The sequence below is a fragment of the Rhinatrema bivittatum genome, chromosome 7, assembly GCF_901001135.1.
Source record: "Rhinatrema bivittatum chromosome 7, aRhiBiv1.1, whole genome shotgun sequence".
Lineage (NCBI taxonomy): Eukaryota > Metazoa > Chordata > Amphibia > Gymnophiona > Rhinatrematidae > Rhinatrema > Rhinatrema bivittatum.
The window spans coordinates 2,810,866-2,838,259 of record NC_042621.1 but is presented as its reverse complement, the minus strand read 5'-3'; the positions used below and the strand labels follow the sequence as shown (position 1 = coordinate 2,838,259).

At 47.4% G+C, this 27,394-nt stretch overlaps 1 protein-coding gene across 5 annotated transcripts in view; it reads right to left on the bottom strand.

Moving 5' to 3' along the window:
- The window catches only part of LOC115094950 (dual specificity protein phosphatase 22-A-like), a 68,017-nt gene that overhangs the window by 19,355 nt on the left and 21,268 nt on the right, over positions 1-27,394 (bottom strand). For all 5 annotated transcript variants that reach the window (XM_029608064.1, XM_029608063.1, XM_029608065.1 and 2 more), the window contains one exon: positions 4,661-4,710. In XM_029608064.1, the coding sequence (XP_029463924.1) occupies positions 4,661-4,710 (50 nt within the window). The remainder of the gene's footprint in view (positions 1-4,660; positions 4,711-27,394) is intronic.

Here is a 27,394-nt window from a genome sequence, read left to right as displayed (position 1 = left end):
TGTCTCTGATGCGTGTCCATGCCTCAAGGAATGCGGCGCGCTCCGTGGCCGTCAGCGCCACGAAAGCCGTGGTTCTTTTCTCCGCCCACTGTTTTTCCCTTAACACTCCTCCCCTCGCCCCCTGCTCTCGAGGGAGAGAAGGGCGGGCTGCCTGCAAACCCCGCGGCCTCCCGGTACCGCAGTTCCCGCCACCGCCATAGGCTCTGCCTGCAGGTCGGGACCATAAGCCCTGCCTGGTCTGCAGCACCTCCAGTGACCTCAACCAACTGATCTCTGACGTTCCCCTTTCACTTCTTGGCCACCAGAGGTCCTCTGGGTCTATCCCAGGCTTCCCTGAATTCCGTTACCATTTTCATCTCCGCCCCCTCCAGTGGGAGTCCACGCCATGCGTCCATCACTGCTTCAAGGAAAAAACATTTCCTGACGTTCCCGCTGAACTTACACCCTCACCCTCCCCCAAAGCTCCATACATTGACCTCTTGTTCTAGAGCATTCTTTCCTCTGAAAAACGTTTGCTTCTCATGAGGTATCTAAATATTTTTATCACATCCCCCTGCTCTCCTCCTCTGGTGTGCAAATATTTACAGCTCATAAAACGTTTGGTGCAGACCCCACACCATTTTAGCAGCCTCTCTCTAGACCACCTCTCCTGTTAACAGTAGGGCCTCCAGAACTGGACACAATATTCTAGATGAGGACTCATCAACGCCTTGTGCAGAGGCATTATCAGCTCCTTTTTTTCTACTAGTGATGCCTCTCCCTATGCACCCCAGGATCCCTCTGTCCCCTGCCTTATCACACTGTTTTGCTGCCTTGAGATCACTGGACCCAATTACTCTGAGGTCTCTCTCCTGGTTGGTGCACATCAGGTTCTCATCAACCATCTCCCCTGCCCCACAGTAATACTGTCATCCTTCAGTTTTGATGGGGAGGGGGAGGGGAATATTTTTGCAAGCATTCACCTTTAAGCCTTCTAAGAAATCAAACAATGACAACACCCGATAATATAAAAGCAGAAATAGCTGAGGACCTGCTTCAATTCCACAAAGATTGTTATGCAAGCCCCAGCCCATGCTATGCGATAGCTTGCTCGCCTGCTCCCTTTGGACACAAAAAAGTCAGCACATCGGCATGTTTACCTTTGCTCTCTAACTGGAAACTTGGTGTGGACCCATTTATCCTGCACGTCCATGCTCGTCACCCCCTACCTTCTCATGGAGCATCAACCTCGAAGCCCATCCGTGCTGGGTGGGTTTTAGAAGGGTACAAGGTCTGAGGAAACATCTCGGCCTGAGCTAGATCTTTCCACCTAAGAGGCAGCAGCTCTACTAAAATCAACCAAAGGGAGGCGCTGCTGGAGTGCAGCTCGTACCTTTCCTCACGCGCTGCAGTGTTCTCTCACCCGAGGAAGGGATGCCACTTTCAAACAGCCACCAGCTAGCTGGTTTAGATACCACATTTCTAAATGAGAACAACATCACTATCTAGAAATGCATTTCAAATATCTTTAACTGCTCAATAAGATTATAGAAATTCAAACATGCTGTGAGTAAAGGCTGCTCTGGGCGAGAACAAAATACAGGAGACTTTGCTTACATCCAAACTGGGCATATTCTGACTCTCTAGCTTCCTCAAGAGTGCACAAGAAGCCCCATCAACAGAGGCTTAAGAACCGATATCTGTAGACTCTAGGAGTGAAGGAGAGAGACATTCAATACCTCAAAGGTATAAAGAATGCACAAGAAGCAAACCTTACAGTTGAAAGGAAGCCCTAGAGCTGTACGTAACACAGTACATGATAGCAGGTAACGACCAATTGGTCCATCTCATTTGCCTGATTATTCCTGACCAAATTATTTTAGCTAAGGATATAACCCAGATCAAGATAATATGACACTCTTATCAGGCCGATGCTATACCAAGCATGAAAAAAAGTGGGTCCAAACTGGGCACAACACGTGCACATCCCCCTTTCCTGGGCGTCCATCGGGAATAATAGCTGATGGCCTCATTACATGGCATTTACATGTAATGAGTGCTATTGGCTACGTGCTGGTTTGGATGCACTAATCCCATTATTGCATGGGGGGTTATTATAGCGCGTGTAAAATGCACATTCAACCCCACAGTGAGCTGTACACTAGGTTGAGCGCACTGTTTTGCATTGGCCTTTAAGGGTGGGTTAGACTCAGGAGTAACATCAGAAAATATTGCTTCATAGAAAGGTGGCGGATGCACGAAACGGCCTCCCGGTGGAGATGGTGGAGGCAAAAACAGTCTCACTTGAAACTGACGAGAGCAAGGTACGACCATGGAGGATGCTTAGTGGTGGGGAAGCTAAGGTAAAACCAGAAATTGGGTAGCGTCTGACCTACTATAGCAGGCAGAGGAAATGAGCACACTAGGTGTGCCTTGTGGTTTTCATCTACCAACCTTTCTGGCTACCCTGCTACACTTTCTTCAGATCTCCTCTCATTTATCTCTGCGCACGGGGGCCAGGTGACCTTGCTGGCATGCCAGATCACTGCTCCAAACGTACCCACACCACAAAATTCACATTAGAAGGGGGTTTGCAGAAAATAGCCTGCTGAGAGCGACTTCCTTCTGGCGGTGGATTTCTTGCAGACAGGCTACAATTGCGAAAGAAAAGACAAAAGAGAAAAAAAAAAAAAGAGCAAAAACTTGAAAGATGCTGAGGAAAGCATTTCTTGCAAACCCCCAACTTCTCCTTCCACAGACTGAGGGCATCGTCCAGCAGAATTTTTACTTTCTCAGAAAGTTGCTGTTTATAGTAAATGAGATGAGACAATCAGTGCTTGACATTCCTGGTAGAAGGCAAGCCACCTTTCCGCTAAAGGAAGCCGTCAGGTCCTGGTCAGCGTGGTCGCAGATGGAATCTATGATGAGGAGAAGGCGTGAAAAGGCACTGGCGCTACAAAGCGTTGGGTGTCGAGATCGCCTCCTCGCTGGGGCGCTCAGCCCCCGGCTTATTGCAGGCGCCAGACTGTCATGGCTGCTCCACTGCAGACAGCAAGGGAAAATGCTTTCTTGAGTTTAGAAGGAAAACAATATTTTTTTTAAAAAAAGGACAATTTATAAAGTACCTATGAATGAAACTGTCATAGGTGCTTTATAATAAAGAAGGGGGCACCCCCATACCTGTTACTGTCGGGCTGATTCAGTATGGTGCACTCAGCCGAGCGCACCACTAGCCCCCGTTTGGCCACGCGTTTTCGACGCGCTATTTTTACCCCTTATACAGTAAGGGGTAAAACTGCTTTTCTGTACACCCTCCGACTTAATATCATAGTGATATTAAGTTGGAGGCCCCAAAAATTTAAAAAAAAATTAAAAAATCTGCCCACGGGTTGGAAAACGGGCTCTCAATTTTGCCGGCGTCCGTTTTCCGAACTCGTGGCTGTCAGCGGGTTCGACAACCGACGTCGGTAAAATTAAGCGTTGGCTGTCAAACCCACTGACAGCCGCTGCTTCTGTCAAAAAGGAGGCGCTAGGGACACTAGCACGTCCAGGAGAGTAGCCTGGGTGCGCGTCGGTAGAGCGGGCGCTCGCCGGTTCTCCCGCGCGGTTTACTGTATCGGCCCGTGTGTCAGAGTATTACCAAGCCCGAGCCGCTAGGGCTCGTGTGCAAGCCTTCCCTCAGGAGCCAGCCAACAGCATGCACTGAAATCAGCTTTAATAGATTTTTAATTGCTGGTGTTAAATGTAAAGTAACTATTTGTCTTTTCATGTCTTTTACACCCGTGTTTAATTATTTTGAACCATGTGACTGGTATGATATGGCCTACTTGCCATAAGGCCAAAAAGCCTCCTACTCTACAGAGAGGTTTAAGGAACGCAAAGTATGCGCTGTAGAAGAAAGAAGGGGCTGAGGGGGTATGAGAGAAACAGTCAGGCACCTGGCGGGCTGCCAGAAGGCAAAGGACCTGGGGGTTTTCAGCCCAGCACTTTCAATCTCTCTCTCTTTGTCTGCTCCCCCTATCTCTACAGGAACTTGGAATTAACGTGATAATCGGGGTGAATTTAACCATTTTTGGGGCAACAGGCAAAACTTTGTGGAGGGATCCCCTTTGAAGGACTTGGCTGCTGTTGTATCTGGGGGAAAAGTGGCCACGATGATACCTGTGGGAAGATGAGAGCCAGTCTGCCCAGTTGCCCCCCTCCACTTACCGTGTCACCTCCCGTCCTGCCTCGCCCTTACCATCAGCCCCTGTATGTGTCCCATGCATGATTCACTTCTCTCACTGTTTTGGGTGTCACCACATTTACTGCTGGGCAATTCCCCCCCCTCCCCCCCCCCGGAAAGAAATTATTTCCCCTGAGCCTTCCTCCCTCCAGACCATGACCCCTTGTCCTTCCTCTTCTAAGGAAATGCTGTGTTACCGATCATGATCCACAACCACAAAATCGGGGAGGAAACCGGCAAAATCCCCCCATTACATCAGATGAGCTCTTGGCCTTCTTTATCTCCCGTTGGCATTTTATCTCGTGCCGCTGTCTCTGGGATCCCCCCTCCCGGTCTACGTGAGTAACAGATTCCTGCCTTTCCCTGTAAAAGGTGAGGCGCGGCTTCTCCGACAGGCAACGGCGGCGGCAGGCGGGGAACAAGGGAAGGAATTGCGCAGACCGGCAAAGAACTTACAGGTTTTGGTTGGATGAATCTGAAGCCGCTATACAAAGATAGGTCATGTCCTGCGAAAAGAAAGAGAGAGAGAGAGAGAGAGAGAGAACCGGTTACCAGCAAACCCTGTCCCCTCTGCGCTGCGCGCCACGGGAAACGCTGGAAGCTGCAAAGCGGGGGCACTTGGAAATGCACAGGTGTGAGCGGGGGGGGGGGGGGGGCACCGCTCCTGACCTCCCAGGAGACCCCCGCGCATGCCGCTTCGGATAAATACAGCACGTGGCCTGGGATGCGGAGGTCCAGGCAAATGCAGGGTGCACGGGGAGACGCGAGCGCGGTAACCTCCCTCCATCTCCCCCCCGCGCACCTTCCCCACTCTCCCAAGGTCTTCCCTGCGTGCGGGAAGGGGGGGGGATGGGGTGGGCTTCTGGGAACACCACGATAGCTGATGAGAAGTGGAGGCTGAGTGGAGGTGAACGGTAACTGTGAGTCTGAGGAAAGCCTCTCTTTGTCCACACGACGCCGACACTGCAACACACAGCAGGTCTTAGAAATCTGCCAGGGGGGTGGCCCCGAGACAACGTGCAGGGGAGACGGGTGCTGACAGCCCCCCGGGGGCAGAGGTCAGTGAAGCAGCTACAGCGGCCACCTGCACTGCTGGAAATCCACCCAGCCTTCCCGCCAGCTCTGCACCAACTGCGCCCTGTGGGCTGTCCTTTCTTTACCTGAAGGGTAACTGGGCTTTCATAAAACAGACACTAGCTTTACTTTGCATGGCCCCTGGTGCAGCCGCTCTTTCGGCAGCTGCAGGGCAGCTCACCAAAAACAAAAGTGAGGCCTAATGGTTAGAATCAGGATTGAAACCCCCATCTCCCCCACTGACGCCCCTGGTGACCTCCAGCCAAGCCACTTTATCTCTCATTGCCTGAGGTGCTGCCCGTTCAGACTGGGGAAGGGGCTTCTTGTACCTAAAGATGTAAAGCCACCCATGGCACGGAGAGGTGAGCTAAACATCCCAGAATCCAAATTAATCCTGGCTGAGGCGGGATCACAGGACAGCAAAGGCGGAAGCAAGACCTGCTCAGAGTACGTTCTGAAAGCATCTCCAAAAATACAGCTTGAAGTCAAGCGGAAGCGCTGACAGCTCTAGCGTCCTCTGTTCGGGTCTCGGCCATGAGAGGGAGCTAACGCCAAGAACTACTGCAGCCCACTGTCCGCAGTTTTACACCTTCATGTTAGCTCTTCCCACGTTTAATTTGCTCAGAGGTTTTTGCAACAAGCACACAGCACAGCCCAGCACAGGAAAAGCTGACACAAGGAAATGTGCATGAAAAATATACACGGACAACTGTCTGTCCTTCCACAAAGAGTGATGTGAAGGCACACAGGATATCCCACACTGCCGAGGTAAGTTAAAGGGACTGAACACAGTAGCCAAAGCACTGGCTTCACTGGGAGAGAACATCTGGAGTCCATCTAAGTATAAACATCAGGAAGACATTATTAAAGCATCCCTACCACACACAGACAAAACGCAGCACAGATAGTACCCGATCATCTCAGTTAAGCTGCAGCGTAGGCTCTTATCGGGCTGGGCTGGCACAGGGGCAGAGCATTACAGACATGGAAACCCCACTTAAGGTTCCCCCATCCAAGCCACGTAACCTCCCCCAGTCAAGCACAGATCATAAGCTCTTTCAGGTAGGGACACCGTAACTGTTAAGAGGCCTGGGTTAATGGTAGGGAGGGAGTCCAGCCGCTTTGGGTGCACTTCTTCAGGGGGGGGCAGCGTTGCAGTGAGTGGCAGGGATGGAATCAGTCTAGGCATGCGCTCACAGGTCCCTGTGACAAATCCAGCATGGGCCTGGGCCCTCCTCTCGCACAGGCTTCCTGTCACAAAAGAAACCCTGCACAGGGCTGCCGTGCACCACGCCCTCCTCTCACATCCCGCGTGGGCTTCCTGTTACAGGGGGGGGGCCATACACTGGCTCACCGTCTCCATCCTCTCCTACACAGGAGCCCCACGCAGGCCTGCCATGGGGCCTGTAAGCCTGCGTGGGGCTTACAGGCCCCACGCAGGCCTGCCATGGGGCCTGTAAGCCTATGGCGACTCACGGGGCCGATTCAATCACCGATTGCCACCACCACTAGCAGACAAACTCAAGACTGGCCCCCAACTGTTTCAGGGAAATGAGGTGAAGGGGAGGCGTGATGTGTGCCCTGGGCTACCCTAACTGCTAGTCCGGACCTGACTGTGAATTATCCTGGGCAGAGCCATGTGTGCGTTCATAGGACGGGATCGTTTCAGCTCGAGGCAGGATGTTCCTTTACCCACGGCCCTAACTGGGCATTTTGGCTCCAGGGACAGCCCCATGTCTGAGCTTCTCACCACCGTGCCAGGGGCTGTGACTGCAGGATGGTTTGGGTTTCAGGTGCAGGGAGGCCGGGATGGACAGGATCTCCCTTGAGTAGCAGGGAACGCTGGGGTAAAAGAAAGGACCGCTGTGCAGAATGCTGACACCACTTTTATCCGGAAAAGCGCAGCCAGTGAGCAGTAACGCTCACTCTCGAAGCGTCGGCGTTTTTGAAAATCTTTGTCTGAGTCCCGCACTGCGCCCAGAGGTCTCACTTTCAGAAGGGCGTCAGCGGCCATAACCTCTGCCATGCAGGGAACAGAATACATCAGGATAGAGGAGGTCAAAAATCCAGGACTGGCATGGAAATCTCCCCCACCCTGGAACTGCGTGACCAGCGCCTCTCGGCTTTTCAGTTTGCCTGGTTACGTTTTGTGTCCCAGCCGTGAAAACATCCCATGGCTTTTAAGCTTTCTTGGAGGACAGATTCGTGATAAAAGAAACAGTCTTTGGAAGTTTATCTCTCTGCAAGGAAGACTCATTTGTCAGCTCTACAAGGGAACCTTTCTTGTCTCAGACCGGCAGCGCAATAAGACCGTGCGACGCTTTAAAGAAAGCATCAAGCAGTGGCTGGGACAGCTTCCAGGGAGCCTGCAACACAGCACAGAGCTGCTCAGCCCGGCTATAAATCCCCTCCCTTGGCATTTCAGATTCTAAACTGCATTTGACCTTAAAAGACACGTTTGTTGATTTCTTGAGCCCTAGACAGCGGTGTGATCCTGTGCTGCGGGAGGGGGTGGGGTGATCTGACAGCTACGCCTCCCTTCTGCAGAATTTCTGAGCCCAAGTTAATGACCAAGTATCGGGGGGGGGGGGGGGGGGGGGGGGGGGGGGGGGGGGGGGGGGGGGGGTGGTAATCAGAGTACGGAGGGAGAGAGGGAGGCTTCCTCATGCTGCAGAAAAGATATTTGATCTGGCCAGGAGGGGTAAGAAGTGGGGCAATAAGGAGGGATACTTGGCAGAGTTCCTGTGAGGAGATTATCCTCCAGTGCATAATTTTTTGCACACCTCCAGAAATCAGAGCACAGGCCCTCAAATTGTAAGACAGACTTTCTGAGGTCAACATTGGGTAATTTTTAAGAATCAAGTTTTCTGCCCTGCGAAATTTTACTCAGGTCACCTGGTAGCACTACCAGTTATCCAAAACACAGTCCTAAAGATACCCGGGTAACCTTAGGCGAGTATATTCAGTGTGAGACTCACCTGGGTAACTTTCCCAGGGCCAGTGGCAGCACTAGGTGGACTAGAAGGCTAGCTAGAGCACCGGAAATTTTCGGGAAGGCAGCCTAGTGCTCCTTCTTTTTATTTATTTATAAGCATTTCATATTTCATCTTTTCCTATAGGCAGGTCCAAGGTTCATTAGAACATAAAGAAGTTGCCATACTGGGTCAGACCAAGGGTCCACCAAACTCCGGCATCCTGTTTCTAACATTGGCCAATCCAGGATACAAGCACTAAGTAGCAAGTACCCAAGCACTAAGTAGATCCCATGCTACTGATGCCGATAATAACAGTGGCTATTCCTTAAATCAACTGATTAATAGCAGGTAATGGACTTCTGCTCCAAGAACTTATCCAAACCTTTTTTAAACACAGCTATACTAACTGCACTAACCACATCCTCTGGCAATGAATTCCAGAGCTTGTGTGTTCAGTGAAAAAGAATTTTCTCTGATTACTTTTAAATGTGCTACTTGCTAACTTCATGGGGTGCCCCCTAGTCCTTCTATTATCTGAAAGTGTAAATAACCGTTGATTATGAAATAGAAATTGTTCGCCAATTAAATGATAGTCGTTTCTATAAATATCTCAACTCAGATCCAACTACTGAGATACAACAAGAAATGATTCAACTTGTCAAAAGCGGTACTCATGTAGGTTTTCTGACTACTAAAGAAGCTAAATTTCTTGTCAAGACTCATCCTCGTACACCCATATTTTATAAGAACATAAGAACATAAGAACATAAGAAATTGCCATGCTGGGTCAGACCAAGGGTCCATCAAGCCCAGCATCCTGTTTCCAACAGAGGCCAAACCAGGCCACAAGAACCTGGCAATTACCCAAACACCTAGAAGATCCCATGCTACTGATGCAATTAATAGCAGTGACTATTCCCTAAGTAAACTTGATTAATAGCAGTTAATGGACTTCTCTTCCAAGAACTTATCCAAACCTTTTTTGAACCCAGCTACACTAACTGCACTAACCACATCCTCTGGCAACAAATTCCAGAGATTTATTGTGCGTTGAGTGAAAAAGAATTTTCTCCGATTAGTCTTAAATGTGCTACTTGCTAACTTCATGGAATGCCCCCTAGTCCTTCTATTATTCGAAAGTGTAAATAACCGAGTCACATCTACTCGTTCAAGACCTCTCATGATCTTAAAGACCTCTATGATATCCCCCCTCAGCCGTCTCTTCTCCAAGCTGAACAGCCCTAACCTCTTCAGCCTTTCCTCATAGGGGAGCTGTTCCATCCCCTTTATCATTTTGGTTGCCCTTCTCTGTACCTTCTCCATTGCAACTATATCTTTTTTGAGATACGGCGACCAGAATTGTACACAGTATTCAAGGTGTGGTCTCACCATGGAGCGATATAGAGGCATTATGACATTTTCCGTTTTATTAACCATTTCCTTCCTAATAATTCCTAACTTTTTATTTGCTTTTTTGACTGCTGCAGCACACTGAGCTGACGATTTCAATGTATTATCTACTATGACGCCTAGATCTCTTTCTTGGGTGGTAGCTCCTAATATGGAACCTAACATCGTGTAACTACAGCTAGGGTTATTTTTCCCTATATGCAACACCTTGCACTTGTCCACATTAAATTTCATCTGCCATTTGGATGCCCAATCTTCCAGTCTTGCAAGGTCCTCCTGTAATGTATCACAGTCTGCTTGTGATTTAACTACTCTGAATAATTTTGTATCATCTGCAACTTTGATAACGTCACTCATCGTATTCCTTTCCAGATCATTGATATATATATTGAAAAGCACCGGTCCAAGTACAGATCCCTGAGGCACTCCACTGTTTACCCTTTTCCACTGAGAAAATTGACCATTTAGTCCTACTACTTTGCCAAAAATTCATAATTGGGTGCCAAATAGTTTCCAGCTGTGGATCACTTTTGGAACCTCTTTCCCGATTTTTTGATCAGTTTCTTGCACCATTTGTGCCCCTTACTGCCTCTTTTGTAAAAGATTCATCTGAAATGTTTGTTTACCTTGAACAGTTAGAAGTTGATACCATCAATTTGAACATGGCTACTCTGGATGTTGAGGCTTTATATGCCTCCATCCCTCAGGATGAAACTATAGATATTGCATACACCTATTTTGAGAGACAGCCTAGACCGCATCGATTTCCTAGTGACGTTCTACAAAGATTGCTTGAAATCGCTTTGAAGCAGAATTTTTTTGCTTTCAATAGAGAATTTTTCCAGCAAATTTGTGGTACTGCCATGGGGGCCACCATGGCACCAGATTTGGCCAACCTATATATGAATATTTTTGAAGAAGGCTGGTTGACCCACCACCCCTTTGAAAATCATTTAGTTGTTTGGAAACGATACATCGACGACGTTTTTGTCTTGTGGAGAGGTGATGACGACAGTTTCAAGTCTTTTTTACAGTGGTTGAATTCTTGCAATTTTCATCTCCAATTCACAGCTGAAATTCAACGCGAGTCCATTTCTTTTCTAGACATAAGAATCACTATGACTGATGGTAAATTTTTAACATCACTATTTTGGAAAACTGTGAGTTCTAATACTTATTTGTATTTTGACAGCATTCATCCCAGGAATTTCAAATTAAATCTCCCTGTGAGTCAGTTCATACGACTTAGACAGTTATTTACCACCTTGGCTGATTTTGAGATTCAGTCTAAATCACTACGCAAACGTTTCTTGGCTCGTGGCTACCCATGTTCAAGTGTCCGAAAAGCTTATTTGCGGACAAAATTTTCTCAACGAGAGTGGGGATTTTTTTCACATACTGAATATGACACCTCCCACCATACTTGCATTTTACCGTATTCTTCAGATGTTCACTTGATCCGACAATCTATTTTCAAATATTGGCACGTACTACAAATACATGATATTTTTCATACCCCTCCACGGATCACTTTTTCACGTGCAACCATGATGGTGAGATCTGATTGCTCTATTTCTCCTGACTTGAATGACATCTTACAAGGTTCACATTTTCCATTCTACAGTTGCTCAATATGTGCATCCTCAATATCTATTCAGGATTCACTCACCGTTAAATCTGGCTACAGAATTAAATTGAAGTACAAAACTACATGGCTCTTTACTATGGTCATCTATCTAATCCGTTGCCCCTGCGAGCTTTTATACATCGGGAAAACGAAACGTCTTTTGAAAACTCGGATGATAGAGCATAGATCTAACATAAAAAACTCCTGAGTTGATGAACCATTGGTATCGTATTGCATCGAATTAGGACAATGTTTTGATGATCTTTCTTTCTGTGCCACTGATCACGCTCCAATCCATTGGCATGGAGGTGATCGTAAATTATTATTACAAAATGAACAGCGTTGGATTTACCGACTTAATACTGTTGCCCTATGTTGGCTAAATACTGAACTTAATTTACATGTATTTCTAGGATAAAAGTGTGCTGTTGAGTTAACAAGACTTTCTAACAGCTCTCGGTGAATGGGAAGACTTGTCATTGATAATTTGCATTTCAGTGACGTCAGACGACAACTTGACATTTAAAGAGACGTAAGCCTCAGCTTCAGTTCCTCCATTTGCTGTGAAGAGGTTGTCGAGACGCAGTGTCCATTTTGAGATGGTAGCCTTTTGACATTCAGATAAGTACCCTTCATCTTCACTATGAGTGAATTTTTATAATGTTGCTATCGTTGTTTCTAGGTGAAATCTTTATGACTCTATGCGAGGATATTCGCATGCATCTGAGGAAGCTGTATTGCGAAACATTGGCCGTGTTGGGCTGTTTGTTAACAACAATATTGAATAGTCTTTCTGATATATACTAATTTGAAAACAGAGGACTTTTTTAAAATAATATAAAAAAATAATACAAAAAAAGTTTTTTGAATTAAAAGACTTTGTGAAGGTGAATGATTAGAAGACCGGTTGGTTACTGTTGAAGTTACGCAACATCAGGCTTGCTGACACCTTCAAAGCTAAGATTAATATATCATTTTGGTTTCCACTTTGTTTGTTTGTGGTAATTGAAATCTCCCATTATTACTGCATTGCCAAATTGGTTAGCTTCCCTGATTTCTCTTAGCATTCATCAACTATCTCATCATTTTGGCCAGGTGGATGGTAATATACTCCTATCACTATACTCTTACCCAACACACATGGGATTTCTTCCCATATAGATTCTACTGAGCATTTAGTCTCTTGTATGATCTTTATCCTGTTGGACTCTATACCCTCCCGGACATAAAGTGCCACACCCCCACCAAGTTGAACCTCCCTATCATTGTGATATAATTTGTACCCTGATATAGCACTGTCCCATTCGTTTTCCTCCTTCCACCAGGTCTCTCAGATGCCAATAATTTCTATCTCATCATTCACTGCTATACACTCTAACTCTCCCATCTTAGTCTTCTGGCATTGGCATACAGACATTTCAAAGTGTGTTTTTTGTTTGTATTAACACCCAGCTTTTCAGTTGATAAGGATAATTTGGAATCCTTTAGCTCAGGTGATTCTTTACATATAGGCACATGGACTACTTTTGCTTTTATTGGAACCTCTCTATTGGGATGACCTAACTCTCCTGTTTCATTAGTATCCTTCGAAGACACATTCCTCCAAACCCTGCACTGCTGAGTGACTGTCGGCTTTCCCGTTTGTTCTAACTGCTCTATCTCCTTTTTAAAAGTTAGCGCCAGCAGTCTGGTGCCATTCTGGTTAAGGTGGAGCCCATCCTTTTGGAAAAGTCTCCCCCTTCCCCAAAAGGTTGTCCAGTTCCTTATAAAATTGAATCTCTCTTCCTTGCATCATCGACTCATCCACACATTGAGACTCTGGAGCTCTGCCTGCCTCTGGGGACCTGCGTGTGGAACAGGGAGCATTTCAGAGAATGCTACCCTGGAGGTTCTGGATTTCAGCTTTCTACCTAAGAGCCTAAATTTGGCTTCTAGAACCTCCCTCCCACATTTTCCTATGTTGTTGGTGCCCACATGTACCACGATAGTCGGCTCCTCCCCAGCACTGTCTAAAATCCTATCTAGGTGATGCATGAGGTCTGCCACCTTTGCAACTGGCAGGCAAGTTACCAGGTGGTCATCATGCCTACCAGCCAATCTACATGTCTAATAATTGAATCACCAAATATTACAGCTGACCTAATCCCTTCCTTCCTGGGCAGCAGCCCTGGGAGATTCGACCTCGGTGTGAGAGGATAATGCATCACCTGGAGAGCAGGTCCTTACTACAGGATCACTTCCTGCTACACCAGGGTGATGCTCTCCAACTAGAAGACCTTTCTGATCCAAGGCAGCACCTGGGCTGCCAGATTAGATTTGGGACTTGGCTACTATGTCCCTGAAGGTCTCATCAATGTACCTCTCTGTCTGCCTCAGCTCCTCCAAGTCTGCCACTCTAGCCTCCAGAGATCGGACTGAGTACATAAGTAATGGATATATAGTTATGAGGTGGATAGCAAGCAAATAGATAAGAAGAGGGGAAGTTTAGGAAGAAATGAGGAAGCAGGTGCATTCGGTATTAACTGAATGTACATATAAAGTTAAGAAGTAAGCAGGGCTGGATTTAAGATGATGGTGCCCATAGGCAGAAGACCTAAGAAAAGTGATTCCCCTCCCCCCCCCGAAAGCACAAAGCAGCAGAGAAATCCCAGGTTTTGCTGCACCTTCAGAATTTGGTGCGCAAGGCTCTTGCCTGTGTTGTCTGTGCCTAAAGAGAGATCATTTTTAGGTTTTAACCCAATAAACCCTGATAAAACATTCCCTGATTGATCATTTGATCATTTATATAGGGGACATTTGTTTTTGTGCTTTTGCTATACTAACAGCTCCTCAGCTGCACCCAACTATAGTGACCTGCACCACCAAAACACCGATTAACACCCATTTTTGGTACTCCCAGAGAACCCCTGGAAAATAATCACCTTAATTTACCATTTATAAATACTACAAAGAGAAGCCCTAGATATAAGGAGGCTGTTGGATAGAGGTAGGAGCTACCACCCAGGAAAAAGATCTAGACATCATAGTGGATAATACATTGAAATCATTGGCTTAGTGTGCTGCGGCAGTCAAAAAAGCAAACAGAATGTTAGGAATTATTAGGAAGGGGATGGTGAATAAAATGGAAAATGTCATAATGCCTCTGTATCGCTCCATGGTGAGACTGCACCTTAAGTACTGTGTGCAATTCTGGTCGCCGCATCTCAAAAAAGATATAGTTGCACTCTTTAGCCTTTCCTATGAGGAAAGGCTGAAGAGGTTAGGGCTATTCAGCTTGGAGAAGAGACAGCTATGGGGGGATATGATAGAGGTCTTTAAAATCATGAGAGAAATCTAGAACAGGTTAATGTGAATCGGTTATTTACTCTTTCAGATAATAGAAGGACTAGGAGGCACTCCATGAAGTTAGCATGTAGCACATTTAAAACTAATCGGAGAAAATTATTATTTACTCAACGTACAATTAAGCTCTGGAATTTGTTGCCAGAGGATTTGGTTAGTGCAGTTAGTGTAGCTGTGTTTAAAAAAAGGTTTGGATAAGTTCTTGGAGGAGAAATCCATTAACTCTATTAAGCTGAGTTAGGGAACAGCCACTGCTATTATTAGCAACAGTAACATGGGATCTACTTAGTTTTTGGTGTCAGGTACTTGTAGCCTGGATTGGCCTCTGTTGGAAACAGGATGGTGGGCTTGATGGACCCTTGGTCTGACCCAGTATGGAAATTTCTTATGTTCTTATGGAAGTGGGTGAACCTTGTGGGATTCACGGTCAGAAAGACTTCCAGTGGGTAGGTGCTAGAGGACAAGTCTAGGGGAAGGTCTGTTAAACAGTCAAGGTTTGACTTTCTTCTTGAAGGTGGGGTAACAACTTTCCCGTTACAGCATTAGAAGTAAATTATTCCATGTTTTTAGGGGCAGAACAACCGAATGCACAAAGTCTCATGCATGTTAGTCTGGCTGAAGCCAGAGATAGGGAGGTCAGAAGGCCAAAGCAAAGTGCTTTAAATTGTATCCTGGAAGCCAGGGTAGCTGTTGAAAAATTGGCATAACATGGTCAGTAGGTTTGGCCCCTACCATAAGAAGAGTGTTAACCCCTAGTCAAGAAATGTATTTATTTAATAGATTAATATTCCGCTGATCTACAATTCTCAGCAGATTACATCAGCACATACACAGTTAAAACACGAGAAAGCAAAACATTATCAGCAACATAAGACTAATGCATGCAACAGAAAAATTCATACAAACACAGTGAGAGGAAAATGCTGTGTAGTATATGCCATAGAGAATAAGTTTGCTTTTAATGATGTCCTAAAACAACAACGTAATCTCATCAGACAAGTTATTCCAGACTAGGTGCGGCAACAGAAAACATTCTACATGGGGACATAGCAAGTTTAATGGACTCATGAGATGGTATCTCCATGAGATTGATTGATTTATTTGTTTATTTATTTAAAACCTTACACCGTCGCTAAGTTATATACCATTGCAACGGTTTACAAATAGGCACATAGATTTTACGAAGCAGAGCGCAAAGCCCTTGCAGGGTGATATTTCTGAAAAGCAGAAACAAAGCATTGTGGATCAAGGTTACGGAGCGCTTGAAAGACTAGGCATAGCACTTTAAAGTGAATGCGACTGGCAACGGGAAGCCAATGCAAAGTAGCCAAAACTGGACCAATGGGCTCACAAATTACGGTACCTGTCACTAAGTTAGTCCAATAAAAAGGTATCACCTTTATGCTGGCAAGAATCGTTTTAGCCAACGTCATGGGGGGAGGGGAGGGTCAGCAACTTCCAAAGACTGGAAATAGCAACCCCCAGGAAGCTGGGTGCAGGTGTGGGAGGGATATGGGGCAGTCATGCACATGTTGTGGTCTGTAGGGGGTGGGACAGTACCTCACGCAGCCACCAACTCCCACAGAGTAACATCCTAACACGTGCGGCCTCCTTCACTCAAGTCTGCCCGAGTGAAAATCACGCAGCCACCAACTCCCACAGATAACATCTTAACACGTGCGGCCTCCTTCACTCAAGTCTGCCCGAGTGAAAATCACGCAGCCACCAACTCCCACAGATAACATCTTAACATGTGCGGCCTCCTTCACTCAACTCTGCCCGAGTGAAAATCACGCAGCCACCAACTCCCACAGATAACATCTTAACACGTGCGGCCTCCTTCACTCAAGTCTGCCCGAGTGAAAATCACGCAGCCACCAACTCCCACAGATAACATCTTAACACGTGCGGCCTCCTTCACTCAACTCTGCCCGAGTGAAAATCACGCAGCCACCAACTCCCACAGATAACATCTTAACACGTGCGGCCTCCTTCACTCAAGTCTGCCCGAGTGAAAATCACGCAGCCACCAACTCCCACAGATAACATCTTAACACGTGCGGCCTCCTTCACTCAAGTCTGCCCGAGTGAAAATCACGCAGCCACCAACTCCCACAGATAACATCTTAACACGTGGGGCCTCCTTCACTGAAGTCTGCCCGAGTGAAAATCACGCAGCCACCAACTCCCACAGATAACATCTTAACACGTGCGGCCTCCTTCACTCAAGTCTGCCCGAGTGAAAATCACGCAGCCACCAACTCCCACAGATAACATCTTAACACGTGCGGCCTCCTTCACTCAAGTCTGCCCGAGTGAAAATCACGCAGCCACCAACTCCCACAGATAACATCTTAACACGTGCGGCCTCCTTCACTCAAGTCTGCCTGAGTGAAAATCACACAGTCACCAACTCCCACAGATAACATCTTAACACGTGCGGCCTCCTTCACTCAAGTCTGCCCGAGTGAAAATCACGCAGCCACCAACTCCCACAGAGTAACATCCTAACACGTGCGGCCTCCTTCACTCAAGTCTGCCCGAGTGAAAATCACGCAGCCACCAACTCCCACAGATAACATCTTAACACGTGCGGCCTCCTTCACTCAAGTCTGCCCGAGTGAAAATCACGCAGCCACCAACTCCCACAGATAACATCTTAACACGTGCGGCCTCCTTCACTCAAGTCTGCCCGAGTGAAACGACTTCGGAGGCTGTTCCTTCTTTCTTCTGGCAGGTGCTGGGGAGCATGAGCTGCCTCTCCCCCCAGAGGAGGCTGTGCTGCGCTGCGCCGGTGATACAGCTTCCCCAGTCCCTGTCTGACGGGATACACTGAAAGAGTGATACTCACCATTCTCTAGTCTACAATTAATCTTTCAGGTGCCTGACCAAAAAAAAAACACTGCAAAAATATCTCTGGCATTTTTGTGTTCTGTTTTCACGTTTTAAATTCCCTAATCAGCTGGAAGGCCCAGAGCTGAATGAAATTTCAGGAGAATAAATGGATCCCAGGCACTTTTCAAGACCACCCCTCACTGTAAACAGAGAATTCTTATTTATTTATGACTGCATGCATTTACCTGCTCTTCCTCAACAAAGCTCCAAGCAACTTACAAGCCAAAATCGATCATCGATGATGAGGTAGAAATCAAATCTAAATAAATAAATCCAAGTGTACCTAGACGCCCTCATCAAATTAGGTATTAGGGATGCCTTTGAAACAGGCACCCTTAGCACTCAACTTGATGAGAGCGTCTAGTTACAAAATAAGACAGCTTGCCTGCAAAGTGGCAGGCAAATCCCACTCCTCGGCCGGCCGCTGCCTGCTGGAGGCATCAGGAAGCAGGAGCAGCCTGTGATGGCAGCTCATCACCATTCTAGCAAGGAGGACAGAGGAATCAAGAGCACTGCCCTGATGGATGGCCACAGCAGCAAACAAGCACGGTTCTCATGCCAGTTTACAGGCCAACTGCCTTTTGTTTTGTAGCAGTAGGAGAATGAGCCTACCTGCCTCCTAAAGACTTTCAGGCTGATACAGTAAAACCCGCGGGAGAGCCGGTGCTCTGAGGCGAGCGCCCGCTCTCCCGACGCGCGCACAGGCCACTCTCCTGTGCGCGCCATTTACTATGCAAATGAGGGCCCGCGGTAAAAAGAGGCGCTAGGGACACTAGCGCGCCCCTAGCGCCTCTTTTTTGACAGGAGCGGTGGCTGTCAGCGGGTTTGACAGCCGATGCTCAATTTTGCCGGCGTCGGTTCTCAAACCCGCTGACATCCACGGGTTTGTAAAACGGATGCTGGCATAATTGAGCGTCCGTCTTCCGACGGGCCGATTTAAATTTTTTATTTTTTTTTTTTAATTAAAATTTTTTTTTTAAATTTTGCGGCCTCCGACTTAATATCGCCATGATATTAAGTCGGAGGGTGTACAGAAAAGCAGTTTTTTCTGCTTTTCTGTACACTTCCCAGGCGCTGACAGAAATTAACGCCAGCCTTTGGGCAGGCGTTAATTTCTGAAAGTAAAATGTGCGGCTTGGCTGCACATTTTGCTTTCTGGATCACACGGGAATGACTAATAGCGCCCGCAACATGCATTTGCATGTTGCGGGCGCTATTAGTTTTGGTGGGGTTGGCCACACGTTTTCGACGCGCTATTACCCCTTACTGTATAAGGGGTAAAGCTAGCGCATCGAAAACGCGCGTCCAAACCTAGGCTAACAGTGCGCTCCGCCGGAACACACTGTACTGTATCGGCCCGATAATTAATAAATCTGCACATACAGACACCGCCCTAGTAAGGACTCTTTAGACTGAAGATAGCCGTCTGGCCCTATGACTCTCTTCCATGTGAAAGTTTATGCTATGGTGTACTTGTGGCTACTTTTCAGATTTGTTTTTTTATTTCCAACCTGCCCTTTTACAGCTCATCACTTTCTTGGTTTGTCAGTGATCCAGAAAAGTCAAGAGACTTTGCCCACAGGTGGATATGATTCTATCCCATGACTGAGGGGAAGGCTCCTGGGAAGTCTCCACTGCACAGCTAGACACAGTGATCATTTCCAGTCTGTAAGGTTTTTACATAAAAACATCAAGCCTTCGGCTTTCCAGCTCTCCTTAGTGGTAATCTGGGAATTATTACAGGCTGCTGGTTACAAGCCTTTCCTGTCATCTTCATCTCTCTTGATTTGAGTTGGAAGGGTCAATAATCTTGTCCTGTCCAACTAACATCAGCTGTTTCTTTTCTTGTTTCGCTGATCCAGCACAGAGAGAGTAGTTTATCAAGCAAGCTCTGTGCAAGATGCAGAATGGGCTGTAAATCAGAGATGACAGCTGACTCTGACCTGCTTCCTTTACAATGCACAGAGTGCCGAAACCCAAAATCTTCTGCAAAGGACTGAGAAATCAAGTCCCCTATCCTGCATGTCGCAGGCAGTGTCAGGAGGCACTTATAAGGGGGAGGCCACTGGTCCAGTCAGCTCCCAGTTATTACCACATCAACAAAGGCAAGCCTGGCACCACTACAGGTTGGCTTTATACTGTCCAGGATTACTAGAGCGTTGCTTTATCAAGCTGAGTGTTTAGTTGGGAGGATGCATACTCCACACCTCTCTGCCCTGCAGGATATGGGGAGACGCTCTATGAGGGTGCACACACTGTGGAAGGGTGGGGGCACTGCCCTTTCGATGAGATAGTAGAGCTGTCTAGCACTAACACAAAGGAGCAAAGAGTCTCACAGCTGCTAGTATCATATTTTTATCTTTCTGCACTGCAGGTTTCCATAAACTCAAATCAACCAGGCTGCCTCCCACATGTAAGAGAGCGGAGTCCCGTGCTTCCTTCTCGATGTATTCTTCTTGCTGTATGCAGTGCCGTTGTGAGGGCTGGTTCTGGCAAACAAGAAATACAGCGGCAGGTTTGGCACCACAAGATTTCAGCCTGGAGTTTGAAATGGGACAGCCGGATACACCGTACACAGGGAAAGGCCATCACAAGTGACATCTTGAATCTTACGTGCAAAGGTTTTAGGGCATGTTTACAAATTCCCCCTGCTGCAGGAGACTGGAAAATAAATACCTACCAAGCTCAGCCTTGCAGTGCCTCCATGTGCCAACAGGAGACAATTCTCCTCCCTTCTCTGAAACCACCATTACCTTTCCCAGGGGCCACAGGTCCAAAAGAGTAGAGATCCATGTATGTTCCTCCCAGTCATAGAGCAGGCCCCTGTCTCTGGTTATTACAGAAACAGAATAATAACTCCCATGGCTATACGGAAGGATTATGATACACACCCAAGGTCCTGGAGCTCAAGGAAGAACAGTGCACCTAGGCAGGCACTGACGTTTCTCAGTGTGCTCCCCACTTATGTATTATTATCTAATCCATGCCCTGTCATGTGTTTAGATTTTATTATATAAATCACACGGTGGTGATATGCTATTATTTGCATGTATGCACACCCTGCTGCGCGATGCATGCCCTGCCCAGGGTCATAATACCATAGAAACCCCTCCCAATGTCATTAAACAATGTTTACAGCCCACCAGATGTCATTACATAATGAATGTACATGATAGGTTCCCTGCAGGGTATTGTTACCAGTTGCCGAAGAGCAGACAAGCAGGTCAGATACGAGTTTACGGGTCTACTTTCAATTTAAATCAAGTAACAAATAAATAAAGCAAGTCAGGTTCGATCTTGGACACATGAACCAATAGCTCTAGTCCCAAACCAAGGCTTAATGGAAGTCCCAAGCAAGGAGGCCAGATCCAGGTGCAAGGCTGTGGGCAGGGTCAGGTGTAGAGTCAGTCACACGATGCAGGATCACAGTTCTGTGCTAATAAAGCTAAAAGCTTTCTTTTTTTGGTCCCCCAAACAAGCCAGTTCCTCGGGGGCGTGGCTTCAGAGGCTATCATTGAAGCTATTCTCCCTGGAGCTTCAAGCTTTTTCTGTGTTTTGGGGTTAGTCCAGTAGCAAAGGCATCGGTCCTACAAGCCAAGTCTTCTCTGGTTCGAGCCGCAAGAGATCCTCATACTCCCTCCCCCCCCATGAGTGACTTCTGAGCACCACAGATTCAGCTTGTAGAGGTATTTTAATAGGAGGTATGGATCTTAGCAGGACCGTGAGCACTTTCTACATTCTCCCAGGATCTCTCTTCTGGTCCACAGCCATCCCAATCGATCAAGTAACTCAGTCTGTTCTAAATCCTTCTTGAACCCAGAACAGCTTTAACACATATTCGTCATGCCCGGATCTGAATCAGAGGCCTGGAAACCTGATTGCAGCCTGGGAAGAGGTTATCTGTGATTGCCTTTAATAATGAGGTGTGAAATATTGGGAGCATCTTTACAGATGGAGGTAGATGCAGCTTGAATGCTACTGGATTAAAGCACTGAGCTGTGTGGTACAGGCACTTTACAATGCAGAGATGTAGGATGTCCCTGACCATAAAATTAAGCAGCATCTGAAAGGTGAAAGGAACATAGGCAAGTTTAAGGGGCATGAGCCCCCCTATACTCAGAGTGACCATAAGGGGGTGCAGAAGGTGGGCTTCTGTTCATTTCCGGACTTAATTTTAATGAAGTTGGGTGTACTTTGCAAGTCCAACTTTGTGAAAATACTGGTGGACTGGATCTTGACCAGCAGTTCTGGTATCAAGGTCAGTGGGTATCAATTCTGAATTGTGATTCAGTTTAAGGACCAGTAACCCCCACACGACCACAGCAGGCTGGCCTTCTTCTTCACAAATATCACCATTACTCCATCCATTCTCACATGAACTTTTTCTTTTTTTTTTATATATTCTTTATTTTACTTTTTCAAACGTCAACAAAGTACAAATGCAATAAACTCCCTCAATTTATATACCACTTTTTCTAACCTGCCTAGAACAGTAGATAGGCAGGATATAAATATTCTTAAAAAATAAATGAGTTCAGAGTGATGTACAATCCTGGAGATACTCCTTCACTGCTGAAAATTCAGATTCCAACATCACGTACATCCTCCCTGCCAGCCAGTTTCACTCTGGTTCGTAAACCTACCAGGCAGTCCTATTTGTGATGGGGCAGTAGCGTAGCTGCATTCTTCTTTTTCAATATTGTCTAAATAGCTCCAATATTTCTTGGGCATTGGTGTCTGGGGTGCAGGGTGGGAGACTAGGCCTTCTTCTGGGACAGCGGTACTCCCTGCACTCGGCTTATTCATAGGCAAATGGGAATAGCACCGCTGGGTACAGAACTCCAATCAGAATCTGATTTGTTGGATAGTCCCAACAGGTTGTGTTTGGTGAGCCAGGTGATTCCCCCAAATCTAACAGCATATGAGGGGATTGGATAAGTCCACGCCTTATTATTTCTTAGTGATCCCCAATGCTCATCTCTAGGGAAACCGTTTCCTGGACTACCGGTCCCAACTTTAGCAGGGGTCCATTGATGGCTTCTGCCATCTTGGGAGTTCTACAAGGGAGGCGAAGGATGCCTGCCACTGAGACGTGCATGAAGTTTGCACTTGCCCCCAAGTCCATTATTGCCCATTCGGCCATGTAAGACTTCTGAGCAAATGGAAGAGAAAAGTCCACGGGGACTGATAAGATCACTGATAAGTCCTCTCGGGAGTTTGGTCGAGTGCGGTTTTTGGGGTTAGTCCAATAGGTAGAGAATCTGTCCTCCAAACCAAGCTGCTCCTGGTTCAGGCTCCATGGTGACCAGACCTCGTCAGGTGTCATTACACAGTGAATACCCTGCCATGTGACTGCAGGCGGCACGCCTTGCTGTGTGTCAGTACGTGATTCACACCCTGCTGTGTTACTCCTTACGGGCTTGCTCTGTTAGGTGTTTCTCTGCCTGTCCCTGAGAAATCCATTAATCCTCTGGAAAGGAAAACGTCCAGCTCTGGGAACACGACATCCTAACAGTCCATTTGTTTAGGGTTGGGAAGGGATGACAGAACGGCCATGGTTTCTGTCCAGAGCTTGCTCTTTTTTTCATTCTCAGCCTTGCCAGAGGCTGACACTCCGGGATTAATTGTAGTCCTGAGTGCTAAAGTTCTTTGCTTCCTGTTTCCGTTATTCCTGGCGAGAGCCTGCTCTACGCATGCAGCCTGCAGCAGCTTTCTCAGGTCTCTTCCTCGGTCTCTGATTGATGTGTTGCTTAACCGGCCCTTTCTTTCCGCTTCCTCTTTTTTTTCGCCTGCCACGTTGAGGGTGGCGTGACAGAAGACATCTCTTGTGGTTCACCAGACCATTTGATGAGGAGCTTTGGCTGTGATCAGATTCATTGCAGCAAGGGACTCCGCAGAGCTAACTCAGGAAAGGAGAGAGGATGCACGATGGGCCCCTAACATGTGAGGTCCTCAGCATGAGAGGTTCCACTCCGTGTAGCATAAGGGGTACTAAGAATGTCTCTCTGGAGGTCTCACGATGCTAGACTCACGAAGGAACACGTGATAGACGGCGAGGAATCCGTCAGGAACACCTACAGGCCAAGGCAATGTGACGCGCGTAAAAACGTGCATCCAGACTGGGCGCCCGTTTTTTTTAACACACGCCCAGCCACGTCTCCTGGGCACCCGATGCGATATTTAAACGAGCCGCTGCGCTAAAAAGGACCCACTAGGGAAGATTTGTGCGTCCCTGGCACTCAAATGCATCGGGCGCCCAGGAGACGTGGCTGTGCACCTGCAATTGCAACGGGCACGCAAAATGAGCGTCCATTTTATCTCGCCTCGGTTGACTCCGCCCTATGTACATACCTGGAACGTGTATATTGTGTATCCAGAAATAATCCCATTATTCCTTTCACCTTGAACCCCGCAGGCAATAGGATCTAAGTATGGCAATGCTCCTTAAAAGGAGGAACTATGCAGAACAGTATTCTGCATTTCTCAGGAGCCCCTGACTTAACGCCAGCTCCGGGGCTGGAGATAAAACTGGCTGCGTCGCAGAGTGTGCGCTGGGCACCCAGCGATTTACCGCATCAGGCGTAATAGCTTATGGCCTCATCTACGTGGAATTTACATGCGACGTGCGCTATTGGCGTTATGGCGTTTGTTGGGGGCGCGCATTCTGACAGCGCTCATCTCCTTACTGCGTCGGGTGCTAGTCTGGCGCAACCAAAACCCGCGTCCAATCGCGCATACACCTGTGCGCTAGGCTGGGCGCACTTTTATTGCATCGGCCCCTCTGTTTGTACTTACCAGACAAATGCGAGAATGGCGTGAACCCGAAGAAAAGACCCCCCCCCACCCAAGTCCTCGTCAGCAGGGACCCCTCCATGTTCTCTTCCTGTTGCCTGCCTCTGCCTGGGCTGAGCCTGTTCCCCAAACTGAACTGGTGGGGAGAATCTCTGCATTGCCTCCGCCCAGGGCGGGATGTACAGCTGTGGTGCTTCTAGGCGAGGGGGGGAGGGGCCACTCCTGTACCCTTCTCTGCTCCCTCTCCCCCTGAAGCAGCAGTGATGGCAGGACACTGCTCAGAGGCCCCCGCACTCACCCCACCATGTGGAAGGAGGGGGAGGGACTGGTAGTGCCAGGGGCCTCTGGGCACAGGACAGCCACTGTCGCCACTTTTAGTGCATGGGTGGGGCTGGGGGACATCGCCCTCCGAGCCCAGCCCTGCTGCTGCCAGAGGAGGGCGACTGGCTGGCCAGGCACAGAGCGGATAAGAAGTGGCCCGGCACATCTAGGCACTGGCCTAGTGGGTCTAATGGTAAATCTGGCTCTGCCACTGAACAGAGGTAGGGAGGCCTTGCAGGACCTCTGCCTGCGCTATACCTGCTGCCTGACAGAGCGGGAGGAGGATGTGGGGATTCTGGTTACACATGCTTTTTGTCTTTCATCAAGAAACTATTCAATATAATTAAAGAAAAAAACGGGATCTGGAAATCTCATTTCCAGGTCTGCAAAGGGGATTTTCCTCATAACAAAGGAAATTTATCCCGCTCTTAGTGGCTTTATCTCCATTAATTACAAGGACAGCAGAGCAGGAGTTGGAAGGGGCTCAGTGTAGTAAACATACAGAAACCAAGACACAGGAAGCAGGCAGTGCAGGAGGGGCTCCTCTAACGTCTGCAGGGCCCTGTGCACGTGGCTGTGTGCACACAACCTCACTCCCGATTTAACAAGGAGTTCAGCATGCAAAAATGAGTGCTCCTCCATGCAAATCCCATGTTAATGGTGGAGGAGAAGTCCATTAACTGCTATTAATCAGGTTTACTTAGGGAATAGCCCCTGCTATTAATTGCATCAGTAGCATGGGATCTTCTTAGTTTTTGGGTAATTGCCAGGTTCTTGTGGCCTGGTTTGGCCTCTGTTGGCAACAGGATGCCGGGCTTGATGAACCCTTGGTCTGACCCAGCATGGCAATTTCTTATGTTCTTAATCATCACTTCCCAGTACAGAGAGGTGTGCAGGCTTAACTCAACGCTGGAAATGCAACTCCTGGTCGGAGTAAAGTTCCTGGGACCAGTGTTAGTCTATGGGGCTGAATCCGAAGCTCATGGAGTCGGGCTCCTGTACTTGGGATGGATGCGCATAAACCATGTATTGTGTTTTCAGGACAACAAAAGAACACGTTTTACGTCTTCGTGCACACATTTGTTGGGTTAGCATGCTTTTTTTAAAATTGCTGATGCATTAGCATACGACCAGTTACTGATTCGGAGCTAACGCTTTTTAGCTCGTGAGTAAAGAAAACGTCCGCTAAAGTTCAAGGTATATATTTTTACTCCCATTGCACCTTCCACTGGGCTCCATGCCTGCAAGACACTTTAGGTAAATCCCTGCAAGCCTCTGTGTGCATGGGGATCAGAGCAGTGAGCCCAAGGCCGAGAGAAATGTCAACAGCTGCAGAAGCAGGAAGGAAGCTCTCCTGAGATTTCAGTTCTTACAAAATCTCTCACATTATCCCACTTGTGAAAATGATTTCAGATAAACTGAAAGATTAAACACCCAGGACGCGTTAGGGAAAAAACTGTGCAAAACCGCCTTAAAATGTTATAAAAGGTACTCGTTCAAGCCCCCTCCACGCACATTTACAGAGAGAAAAAGAGACAGAAAGACACAGACACAGAGGCAGACGCCCAAACACATGCACAGAAAAACAGAGACACCCAGTCAGAAAGACACACAGGAACAGCACAGCCTAATAACATGTCAGGGCCAAGTACGGAGCCGAGAAGATCCTCAGGTACCAGGAGAGGCGCACAATTTCCCCTAGCGTCTCCTTTTTACCGTGGCAGCCAATTGAAATATTAAATCGGTTGCCCCGGAGAGGTCGATTGGCGCGCGTTAGGAGAGTGGGCGCGCAATACTGCATCGGCCTGATTCAGCACAAGGGGATGCTCCTCCTCTCGTGGTGTATATATATCATTCAGTGCAGGAAATGTGAAGAGGCATGAGCGCGGTTGAGACAAATTAAACATTAAAGGCAATTCACACACCACAGGGAAGACCAGGCTGACAACTCCATGGCGGAGCCTTTTTTGGAAGCAGACCACTGCATCAATGACCTTATGATCAGGACAATCAAAGGAAAATATAAAACAATCCGGGAATGCAAGGCTTTTGAAGTTAAGATGAGCGGTCACTTCGGAACTGACAAGAATGGACTCAACAAAAATCCAGGTTTCTTACCCCATTATGAGCCATAGGATTATACTGTCTGTTACCTTCTGATCACTCATCAGACCTCCCCCACCTGAAACCCTCTTCCTCTTCACCCTATCTTTCCTGATTCACTTACAGCATATGGTCTGGTAATATCAATTTTTGCTAATTTTAAACTGACCTGAGGAAGGGAATGTCCGCTCACCAAAGCTCATCAAGAAAAGAAGAGTTGTCGTGGATGGACAGACTAGAGGGCGTCTTTTTCTGCTGGCATGTTTCTATGTATTAAGTAAGGTCAATAAAAAGGTGTCACCTTATATCTTTTTTTTTTGTTTATATTTGTTAACATTTTTTCTCTGTGCATACTTTTGGTGTGCCTGAGTTTTCTTTGCTGTATTTTTAAATGACATTTCTATGAGAGCTCATTAAAGTGAGAATCACATTCAGGGCTGGTGCAAGGCACACTAGGTGCCCTTGCAGCCCCATCCCTAGCTACATCCCACCACCACCCCAGGCCTCGTCCCTCTTTTCTTCAGCTGCCACCAGCGGCCAAGGGCTCAGATTTGCACCCCCCCCCCCCCCCCGAGGGTTGCAACCTAGGCAACTGCTTAGATCGTCTAATGGAAGCACCGAATCTGATGACAGTATAAGCCAGTCCTGGAT